The sequence below is a fragment of the Sesamum indicum genome, linkage group LG9, assembly GCF_026168435.1.
Source record: "Sesamum indicum cultivar Baizhima isolate 11 linkage group LG9, ASM2616843v1, whole genome shotgun sequence".
Lineage (NCBI taxonomy): Eukaryota > Viridiplantae > Streptophyta > Magnoliopsida > Lamiales > Pedaliaceae > Sesamum > Sesamum indicum.
In genome coordinates this window covers 2855644-2867768 of record NC_142665.1, presented here as the reverse complement: position 1 = coordinate 2867768, position 12125 = coordinate 2855644, and the positions used below count along the sequence as shown (strand labels likewise).

Here is a 12125-nt window from a genome sequence, read left to right as displayed (position 1 = left end):
GATTTTGGCCGGAAGTGGAACTGATACAGAAGGTATAAAGGAATGATTTAACTAGTTCAAACATCAGTACCAATTGAATAATTTAATAATTTGATATTGTTTTTCATCTCTAAGATTATTACATTTTATATAAATTGATTTTAGTAGTATAACAATATTTTAAATATTACAACTATTAGTATACTTTATGAACATAAAATCACCTTATCGCTTAGAGATGGAGAACTACAGTGACTCTTCAAAAAATCAATACTTAAAAAAAGTCATACACAAAATGCGAACTAAAACGATAATACAAAGGCGGAGTATTAAGTAAACCTAATCTATTTACTGTACTAATTCAACTAAGTAGACGAATTTGAGCATTGAGCTGAGTAAACAAATTTGAGTATACGAGTACATTCCTCTAATTCAACATGAAATAATAACAACATTTTTCATTAGCATTACATGGCGAGGACTGCTATTTCAGAAAACCGCATATATTGTACAAAGACTAAATGTATACTTGTCAGTCATACCACAGAAAAACTATCATTGGGAAGTGGATAGGAAAACAATGACGACTACTGCTGATGCTCAAAGGTTATGATGCCTGTTTATTTGGATCTTACCAACAACAGCTATTTGATTATGAACTGCACAAAGGAAACTGAACTAAAACTAAAGCCACTTGATAGCTAACGAAATCAGGAAGCAAGCAAAATGCACAAGATATGTCCCGGACGTTAGATGAAAAAGCTTTCCAGGCACTTCAAGAGTGCTCCTAAACTGTTTGAATTCATAAGCTATATTTGAAATATAAATTTCACAGAAACTAAACCAATTCTAATCTATACGCAAAGCCAATTAAATCAGAACAATGAGTAACCTAAACTAATAAGCACCAGGAGATCTACTGCCATAGCACACAAAAAAAATACAGATTAACCATAGATACAGCTCTTGATAACAGATGAGATCTTACCTTCTGAAACAATTGAGTCATGTTGTGATGGGTTATAGATATTATTTTGTCTCATTACAGAAAACTCATAAGACAAATCCTAAGGCATTCCCGGTATTTCAAGAACTTCAGAATTGCACATTTCCATCTCACAACAGATAAGTTCAAATGCAGAGCAACAAGCAACTTCTCAATAGAAAATGGTTCACAGATTCTGCAAGTCCTTGATGCATTATGCATAACCACTAGCACCAAATGTTCAACCACAGAAGCGTATGCATTTTATATTATGTTCTGCTTGCTGCTTTCTTAAGACAGCATTCCAGTATGAGATTGTTAGCCGATGACCAAATCAGTCATAGTATGCAGGGGCCTACATGTGGGCCCCGCATTATCAGCAGACCTGCTAAAACAAACCATCAAACCACTAAGAGAAGAAAAAACTTAAATCTGACAGAACGGAATCAGTACATGCAATCATCAGTAGGAGATAATTTGTTCTTTCTATCCCAAATCTTCAAAAAGTCAATTGGTGTCCGACTAACCAACTTCACTCATCAATACATGGAAAACGGCGTCATCTGTCCAAGTTTCATCAGTTCTTTTTTCTTAAAATTCAACATTTTGATCATTCCCCCCTTTGCACAGTGACTCATAAGTTCCTCAGGAAGCATATCAATCTTTTTTCTGAAACATATGACATAATTCTCACTTCAGAGAATTATGCAGTTTTGTACATAAGCAACATATAACATCTTTTATATCATACTGCTGTCACGTAGTTCGCACCAGGTAACTTTCTTTAGTGAAGTTCATACATGAGCACAAACACCAAGCATGCCAAAGAAAATAGTATTGTTATTGGCTATGATGTTATATTCAAATATTATCTTCATGATTATCATGACTTTCCATGCAGTGAGGTACTTATTGGGATATACAGACCTTTCTCTATATTTTTTCAAAGAAAAACTTCCATCTCACTGTCGTATGAGTACCAAAAAGATTTCATCTAAGATGGATTGAAACTGACAAAAGCAGATAATCTGCTTTTCTTGATTGAAAAAAAGAAATGCATAAACCATTCAATCCACAATTTGTACTCATAGTATCCCAGCACATTAATTTAAATCCATAGGCAACAATATACAAATTGCATTACAACATTCTAGGGGATGACAATGCTAGACACAATTTTCCAATCTATAGCCCCAATACTTATCAAGAACTGCAAATACTCTAGAACTCTTTTTCCTCAATTTGCAACTAGTGCTGCTACACATCATAACAGAAATCAGAAAATAGAGGCATTTGCTCCGGTAAATTTAGATAGGAAGAAGAGTAAAGCTTAAGATAATTAGTAAATCCAGGATAAAGATATCTAAATAGATTAATTCTAAAAAATTGAAATGCAATTTGTTCTGTAATTGATAAAAAACTATATAAGCAAAAGAAAGATACAACGAAACTGTCCTAATACGTATCGATAATTAATTCCATGCAAAAGATACAGAGAGACTACAACAGCTAATAACAAAGACAACATTGCTGCAATGATTGCTTACAATGGCCAAGCAGGAGAAGAATTAAACAGCCTGTTTCTGTCCTAAAGACGAGTTGAACCTGAAGATTTACAGAGTCAGCAGATCATCAATGTTGAGGCAGGGCCGGTCTCTTTTCCAACATGTCATAATGGACAACAAAATTATCCTGCATAAGTTTTATAGTTACTTTGCTGCCATCAATAAATTATTTAACTTAAACCCTGTCAGATTCCATAACTAATTGAATAACAGATCGATAAGGGAACAGACCTTGCGAATTGTCTCCCATGTGTTTGGATCAAAACATATGTAAGAACCTCTTTCGTATGCACTTGTCTTTACAAGAGGCTCCATGTTAGCAACTCTCATAAACCACAATCGATGCTCCCTATGATAGAACCAGCCTCTATTGTACCTGAAAACAGTATGTGCAACACGCTCAATAAAACTTCTGTTCTTTGCAGCAAAATCAAGAATCAACCATGAAGCTGTGTCGAGCAAAACTCAACAGGCATCACAAAGATATCAACATGAAACGTAAAACTCGCCCATGAATCGATTGTTGAAAAGTAATGAGTAATGGTAATGGAGGTAACATACAATTCATTTGCGGCATATAGTTGCGCTTCATCCTTCGGCATACTACATAAGATCAAAAAGAGAACAAACATGTCATATTTACAGGACGCGAGTGAAATTAGCTATGCCTGCATAACAAAAGGCTCACCTATAAAAAATATAGAACAGTGTGTCCAGTTGGAACTTTGAGAAGTATGCTTGCTGCAGACAAACAAACACATTTTAGCAAGAAAAAAGTAGCAAAAAGATAAAGCAGCCTATAACTGTGAAAGGGAGAGCTCACACTTAGTGGTGGCGGTTGTTTAGCATAATAACATTGGGGCACAGTGAATTCTGGATCTCCCTTGGCAGGTTCATCTGACCAGGGGGAACCAAATGTTTTGTGGAGATTTTCCGTAGAATTCAAGTTCAATCCTAGCGTAGTAAGGTCAATTCCAAGTGCAAGAGACGTCAAATCAGGATCGCTCATTCTTATCACACTCAACAAACCACGCAAACCAAATGGGTCTGAAGCTGCCTGGGCAGCCGGCATGGGCTTCATTCCTTGATCCCTGTAAGGTTGACCAACAGCAGACATTTGCTGAAGGCGAAACTGTGATTGATTCTGATGCTGTTGATATTGCTGTAGAACCTGGTCGTACGACCCTATACCAGACACTGAGCTCGGACTATTCAGCGGTCTCAATCCTAAACCTAGAGGTCCACTGCTCTGAATCATATCAAAAGACATGAATTAAGCATTAGGCATTACATTGTATTTAATACAACTATAGGAATCATATAAGAAAACGAGAATAATTTTTCCATCTCAAGCTCAACTCGTGTTCCACATTGTGCATGTCTAGACAAGCTTTATTTCGAATGTGATATGCATAAAACCACCCTAACTATAAAACTTAATGCACAACTGAAAAGCGAGGGGGTGTGGACACTTGAAACTTTTTATTAAGTTTAAAACCTCTTTCAGGTCTTAAACCAACTACACCTGGAAAGCAAACACTCCAAAGCTGGGTTATTAGCTCGCTCTCATAAGCAACAAAATTTTGTTATCCCCGTGTCTTATAGAAAAGGAACTGGGAAAATAGTACAGTTGCCCATGCACAAAATGAAAAATCATACATCAGAAAGCAAATGATGACAACAGAGATTATTTGTGGTTTACATATTCCAGTTAGCTTCAATGATCATAACAATGAGAAATTTTGAAGAATAATTTTGGAGTGGGTGTTAAGGCACCTGTGAGTGATAGTTTGAATGTGATGATGGAAACATCTCCGAACCATGTAAATGGAGTAGATCTTGGTTATTTAAGCTTGAAAAAGGCCCACCGCTGCCACTGACTGGTGGAGCATGTTGCTGTTGCTGCTGTGGCCGATGAGATGAGTATGTTGCCCCCAAATTGAACCCAGCAGACCGTCCCATCTGCAATTTCAAATCAAAAAGACTGAGAAAGATTGGAGAAGAAGTTGTCGATGCTTCAGCTTTCAACAATGAATCCCTTACAGAAAAATGTTGAGGCTGCATCATAGAAACAGAACTATCATGAAGTTGTTCCTTCTGGTGTAGGTCCATAGAGTAATCAGCATTGCCACCTGCAAAAGGATTAATACATTGTCAATGCCAAAACAGACTAAATGACAAATTGCAGCAACAAATAACACAGATAGCTTCACTAAACACATAAAAGTTTTCTCTAAACAAGGCAAGAATAATAGCCAAGATAAATCTTTACAAACATTTATCAACCTTTCCCAATTTCCTAATCTGAAAAAGGAAATATAAAGCCACATCCATCAAAACTAGCTATGTTCCATCACACGCAACAAACATGAGTCCGATTCCACCAAATTTAAAAACAAGCTTAATATGATGAAATCTGAATATAAGACAATCAACAGAAAGACAAGAATCTAAAACACCATCCATCAGATGATAAAGAAAAGTTGCGAAGACCGACCCAAAGCACGGACAACAGCCCCATTATCACAATCGGAGCAGTATATATCCACAATTTATCAACTAAGCTGCATAGTAATCCTAATGGGTTCTAGTTAGACAAAATGTGAGACATGCAAAGGATGTGAGATTGGTGCCTAGAGTAGAGTAAATAAATCATCTATACTGATTCAAGCAAAATCTTGTTTAGCCTAATTTCTCCATGATATGCTCCTTCCAGAAAACCATGTTTGACATAGAACTGGTGTACAAAAACTGAAAAACAGATGACCATAACTGGTGACGCAATATAGTATAATGCACACAAAGGCCCATACTTAGAAGATTGCCTTATCTAGGAGTAAAGAGATGATGGATTAGGAAAATTCTGTGGTTGCCAAGTTCAAGAAGAACCTAGCACAGAGGTAACAAGCAAACCTAGGAGAACATGTTGTATAAAACTAGAACAAACAATTTGCAGAAATTCATTATATTCTCTATTTATATATAAAAAGATATTTATCTTAGCAGATCCAAAGATGGTCATTTTGCGACATATTCTACATAATTGTTTTTTGGAAACTTTGAGAAACCTAGCTACTCTGACACCAAATTGTCAATTTAAATTACCAGATATTATTGGAAATGGCATAAAAAGCACAAAAATTAAATATAAACAGATAAAAGCACCTTTGAATCCAGGTAAGGCTGGAAAATCTTCATTTTGAATGCTGAACTCTTGATTTTGTTGAACAATAGGGCTAAGACCTTGTTTCCGCAATGAACCTGCATTATTTGGGGTATTATGCATCTCCTAGCGGTAACAGAGGGGCAAACAAAATTTGCACGAAGTGAACTGAAATGGAAAAAACGGAGGGCAGCCTAGTTAATTACCCAGTTGTCCTTGTGGGCCTCCAGAAGAACTGGGACGACTAGTCAGCTGAGGGAAATCATTAATATCAAAAGGGGCACCATCATTGGAATTCACATCATTCAAGATGCCCATACTAGAAAGGTTATTCACAGATTGAACATGGTTTTGTGATAAATGACCACCACCAGCAGGGAAGGAATTGCCTAACATTGATAATACCTGTGGAGAAGCTGAATAACAGAAACTGCCATATGATTATTGAACTTCAATCCTCAAGCAAGGACAATTACTAAGCATATGTCAATCATCTCATTGTGAAATATAATAGATGATCATAACAACAATCATAACATTAAAGCTAATAAAAAATCATACTTAGAATCAAACATGACTCAAGAATCAGATAAACTAAATATTTTGGTGAGAAATATATACATAAAGACTGGTGGGAGATTATTTCTTTGAGGGGCGGGGGGGAATGATCTTGGGATAACCTTCACATTTTATAGAACCTGTGTTAATGTCAACAATTGCAACCATTTTATTGCATGTGATTAAGAGAGATGCAAAAGGAAATCTATAACAAGCCAAAACAATTCTTTAACAATAAAGCTGAAAAATAGAAATAGCAATGGAAGATCCACTGTATAAAATACTGTGAAGTACAAATTGAACAAAACAAATGACGTCCACAAAGCAAAATGAAAGATCAAATCAGGAATGCAGATGTACCGGTGTGGGTATACATCTTAGTTAAGATGATACGAAGCTCCCATACTGGTAAACTTAATTATATATAAAAATCAAGATTGCGCATACAAAATCGGAAAGATATCTAAGGGTACAACAGTAATCTGAACAAAATGCGTACACATATTAAGCAAGACCAGTGGCCAGCTGAAGTAGCATTTATGACATTGAACAAGAAAAAGCTTTCTGATGAAACATTGTAAATGCTGTAGGCACTGATCAGCAGCAAAAGCTATAAATTCGTGGTAGGTTACCTTGTTGCAGTACACCGCCAATCAGCCTATTTTGTCCTTGCAGGTTTAGATTTCCAGAACCACTGTTGGCAGTTAAATTTAGGCGAGAAGCAAGTCCAGGGACTGATAGACCTCCACCAGAGCTAATATTTCTGCCAATGTTGCCCCCACCCACCATACTCCCCACCGAGCTTGTAATCCGGGGCCCTGTGTTTCCTAGAACAGGAGAGACGCCCAGACCTGGAACAGTTGTCCGATTGCCAATTCCAGCAGAGGTTGGGAGAATTCCAGGAATAGAACCACCCACTCCATTTGTACTACTACTATATCCTTGGTTTCCGACAACACCCATACCACCTCTACTCGTCATCCCTGAATGAACATGTGCACTGCTGTGAGATATCTGCAGACAATGTGTATCGGGTAGTTCAGAATTAGTAATAACTGTATAATCTATAACATCAACATTAACTACATCTTATAGAAGGTCAACATATCACAGAACTTTCTAGTTTCTCCACTACTGATATATAACTGATTTATTTATTTGTTTTCGATTTCTTTCTTCCAAAACTTTACTCATATCTGTTAACACATGGTAAATGTCATATGCATCATTATTGATGAAAAAATCACCTGAGAAAGACCAACTGGGATGTTACTTGATGCAAATCGTCCAGTAGAAAGGTTGCCAGCTCCTTGTTGCACCCCACTGGGAGGAACATTATTCATGGTTGTACTTCTTGATCCAAGTGCACCAGGCATGTTTGGGACATTGAAATTTCCATGCATATTATGCAGGCCCTGCATATTTCCTGTAAGAAAGGAACTCACTATTAAAGATATTTGAAAGAAAACAAACAGTGATCATTAGAAGAAACAACTCACCAGTGTGATGAAAAACAGGAGAACCAGCACCAGACTGAGCAGAAAAAGATGAAGAAAATGAGCGTCCTGTACTGTCCGGAAGACTTGAAGTTGATCCGTTTATTGATGACTGCAGTGAGAGTGAATGAATTAACAAATACCAATGGCAAATTGTACGAGTCATGAACTGTTTACCACCATCTATCATTAACAAGTTTGTACATGACAGCAGTTAGATACTGCAGCGAGATCAATGAAAGTTAAAGTTTCCAAGGCATCACCGAGTCTTCAGTACAGGAGTTAATCCTTCGAGTCTAACAACTAACAAGCAGAAATTATATGTCGATGGCATCTTAGCTATTGCAGCATTTTACACCCATTTACCTCAAAAAATAGTTTTTTTAAGACAACCCATAAGAGTACAGAAAAATGAAGATGACATTTTAAGATATCATATCACTCCTATAGACCCTTCAGGTCTTGTAGAACTAGCTATGGCCAACCAACAAAATTCAGGTAGATGCATCAATGTTAATTAAAGTATCTCTCTCCAATGTGTAATAGATATCATGCCTATCATAAATCGAAAAACTTCAGTACTAGACCAATCCTGAAATCCAATTAAACTATCGATCACAGGATTCCAATAAAGTACCAACTCTCACAAATTATCGTCAATGATCACTTTCAGTGAAAGTTTAAACATAATGCTCAACACCTTGAATAATAAAAGCAGTAATGCATGCCATAACTATTTGATGAAGTAAATCCTCCGGTCTCATCTTCTTATTAACACAAAAACGCATAGTCCGGCCTCCTTTACAGGAATAATTTCACAAAAGGATGAGTCTTAGTTGTTTTTTATCAAGAATAACCCACATGAGATAGATCACTGTATCTCTTTTACATATTCAATTACTTCAAAAATAACTCAAGCTTAATCAGTTCCAATACCTAGGATTCCACCACCAGAGAGCCTAACAAAAGACATCTTAGTTCCACATTCATACTATGATTCACACAATATCTATGGAGACACATGATATTGCATAACCTATTTGCCCAAAAGAATAATATCAGTAGAATTGCACAAGAGAATTTTATACTAAAAGCATCAAGATGCCATAAGCTTAATAGACCAATCAGTTATGTCAACCATAAGCAGTCAATCATAAACCAATTCATTACACAGTCAATTAATTAGATCTTACAACATGCATAACATGAAACAAACATGATATAAAAATTTTAACAGATTCAAATTCCAAGCAAAAAGCCAAAAGCAATGTTATCTCTTCAAGTCTACATGTAGCCGATTAATATTTCAACAGACAGGACAATACATTGAGCAACCCTGACATTGCAAAAATGTCAAAATGTCATCAAGAGAACTTTTCCTGCAGAAGCAGCTGCTTTCCTCTCTCTCCTTCAATTCACAAAGCTATTCTATAGGACTTGGAGCCTCCTTTGTGATTATGTAAAATCTGAAAAGGAAAGAACAAAACAATCAAATAAAAACTAATCAAAAACAATATGCAGGAAGATTGAAGAACACAGGAGAAGATAGACAAGCTAGATTTACTTCATTCTCATTGTATTTTGGAATTTCTTTTTCTATTAACCAAGCTTCTTTTATAGTAAATTGTGAAATTATTTAGGAACTATGGCAAATTAAGCATATATCTGTTGTCCAAACATTAACTCGAGTAAATCAACTCTCTTATAATAAAGCAAATAGCACCTTTAATGCTTTCTCCTCATTAAACCCACAGCACTTTTAGCATTACTAAAGTGCAAAATCCTCTACTATTTCTGCTTTACAAAGCTGACACACTTGAAAAGCCAACGGTAAGATATCACTACAAAATGATCCAATTCTCAATCATACGCAACCTAGATAACGAGGGGAAAAAAACTAAAACCTGTGATCTAGACCTAATCAAAGTCAATTCCAGAACTACCCACTAGTCAACAATGCAGCTTAATGACCGGAAGAGCACCAACAAAACCAAAAAAGGAAAGGCTTTTAAAGTGTAATCGTATCAACATGGTAGGAGCATAAAGGATTTTCATCTCTTTTGTTTTTTTTTTTAAATTAATGAAAGAGGTTTTCTTCTTCTCACGTAACTTCCAATTAACTACAGGCACAAGTCGGAGTCAAATTTAGTCTTCAGAATCAGCAACAGAAAGAAAAAACAAACTCAATTTAGAGAACAGCCTCAAGTATCCAGAGGGCACTTATCCATTACCATTCCAAAAATTCAAACAAAAAAGAAAAAATTTTCAAAAGCAAAGAAAGACAACAAATTGTGGAAACTAAACCCTTAACAATAATTTTTCACAGAACAAACAAACAGACAAGTAATTACATATATGTATGTGGATAGGCATGAGATGAAGAGAACATGAAGTATAGAAATTACCCCGAACAGGACACGGATCTATACGCGAAAAATCTAGACTTCTGGAGAGAGCGTCGGTTTGTCGCAGAGACGAGAGAGTAATAGTAATCGAAAAAAATGAAAAAGAAAATTGATTGATTGAACGGACTCAAACCCCTAGAAACTTTAACACTGCAAATTAGCGCACAGCTGCTGCAAATAGCAATTGCTACTATTAAATCCAAAAAAGCGTCCGAACAACCCCCAAATTGGAACTCAGGTGAAAGGATAAAGTCGCGGTTCTCGTAAAATCGCTATTCTGCTCTGCCGCGAGAAGAAGAAAACTGGCATAGGTTAAAATTATATTTTGTACCTCTCATATCGTCTACTAACCCTATCATTCATTTTTTTTTTAAAAAATTTGTATAATTTGTTTTGTGTTCATTTAATTATAGTAAAGATAACATTTATAATTTAGCAAATAAATTAGAAGTTCCTTATAACATTTAAGTTATATATAATAATTATTTACTACATGAAGGCCCGTTTTCGATAATAATAATTTTTATTTTTTAAGTTATCTTTAAGAAAAAAAAATATTCTATACTTTCATTAAAAGTAATAGTTGGTTTCCACCAACTGAAATTTATAAAACAGGAATTTTGCATACATTCTAAAGAGAAAGGCTCATTTGTGTTATTTGTCTTTTACTTGGCTTGTTTATGATCATATCAAGTTTTTGTTACTTCTCTTTGGTTTGTCCATGCTCAAATAAACTTTAAAATGTATTGATTTTGCTATACAAAAACAATAGATCTTGAGATTTTGTCATGCATACTTTTGTAGCTTATGTGGAACTTCATTTTCTTACTTGCAAGATTGTTGATTTATTGATATTTTTAGCATACTTGCAGTTGTAAATAAATGTGTGGCCCAAACGAAATGGTCTTGGCCCATTTCACTAGAAGACTACTTAGCCCACTCCATTTTGGGCTACCCAACCCATTAAATTTGACCCTATCTGATTTCTTTTAAATACACGTCTCTCTCTAACTTCTCTCATAACCCTAATCCTAATTTTCAGGCTCCAACAGTCGTCTTCTCTTTCTTTCTTTGTCTCTTTGGGTTTTTCCCGTCGTTTCCTCGAATCCCCTCCACCGCCTCTTTTTCCTGATTATCTTTGAATTAAATCATGGGATCTCAAATTTAATCACTAAATTAAGAAATCATTGGTTCCGTCCTGCCGATGATTTTGATAGGTGAAATTTTAGTCATTCAACAAATAGTTAAATCCTAAATGAGGCTTAGCTAATTAAATGGTGAAACTGAAATCACATGAATTATTCTCACTAAAGTATAAGTATTGGTTGGTTTTAATAACAATTATTAGTTAATTGTACATATTTAACATTAATAAGTAATATGTATTATTCGTTGATGATTGAAATTCATAATGTAATAAAGAGCCCTCAATAACATAATAAGAAGTGAACGGGGCTTAGCTCAATTAGAGAAATTAAGTCAATTAATAATAGTGCATTGATCATACCTAAAAATAAAAAATAAAAAACATAACAAGATGGTGGGATAGTGTATTTGAATGAATTTGACCCATTCCTCTTGATCATGTTGATCAATTTATTAGTAGTAATGTTATTACCCAATTCGCCACTACGACCTAACTTCAATTTCGTTTTATTTCATATATTAAGAAAAAGTTTGACAATTATTTCAATACAACAATTTGGCCGTCACTTTCGGAATTAAGTACTTCTTTATATGCTCATTGTCGTTTTCATCCAAAACTGGACAATTGGGATGTCTACAACACAGCTCAATAACGCCCACCTCATATCACTGATTAGAAAGAGAAATAGGGTGTGTATAAAATTACGCATAAGTCGTATTCAAATTTCAATTATTTGTTTGATATCTCCAACTATTTAATTACGTATCATACTCTCAACATAGAATTCACGCAAGACATATAAAAAAGTCCTAAGATATATATATATA

General features: G+C 35.2%; 1 protein-coding gene and 1 non-coding gene across 3 annotated transcripts; one reads left to right on the top strand and one right to left on the bottom strand.

Moving 5' to 3' along the window:
* Nucleotides 1-2307: 2307 nt before the first annotated feature.
* LOC105170364 (putative NOT transcription complex subunit VIP2) lies at nucleotides 2308-10439 on the bottom strand. 2 transcript variants are annotated; one of them, XM_011091098.3, is made up of 14 exons: nucleotides 10152-10439; nucleotides 9072-9212; nucleotides 7750-7858; nucleotides 7498-7676; nucleotides 6883-7264; nucleotides 5899-6108; nucleotides 5695-5790; nucleotides 4573-4661; nucleotides 4306-4491; nucleotides 3353-3778; nucleotides 3218-3270; nucleotides 3091-3132; nucleotides 2761-2905; nucleotides 2308-2656 (listed from the first exon to the last, which is right to left on the bottom strand). In XM_011091098.3, the coding sequence occupies exons 2-14, from the start codon at nucleotides 9087-9089 to the stop codon at nucleotides 2597-2599; spliced, it is 1995 nt and encodes a 664-aa protein (XP_011089400.1). In that variant the 5' UTR covers nucleotides 9090-9212; nucleotides 10152-10439; the 3' UTR covers nucleotides 2308-2596. The 2 variants fall into 2 exon arrangements, with proteins under 2 accessions (XP_011089400.1, XP_020552189.1); XM_020696530.2 differs by lacking the exons at nucleotides 7750-7858; nucleotides 9072-9212; nucleotides 10152-10439 and having other exon boundaries at nucleotides 6883-7233; nucleotides 7498-7634.
* Nucleotides 7750-7830, top strand: LOC148786820 (small nucleolar RNA snoR35). Its single transcript, XR_016067617.1, has one exon. It is a non-coding gene; the product is annotated as a small nucleolar RNA snoR35 (small nucleolar RNA).
* Nucleotides 10440-12125: the final 1686 nt, after the last annotated feature.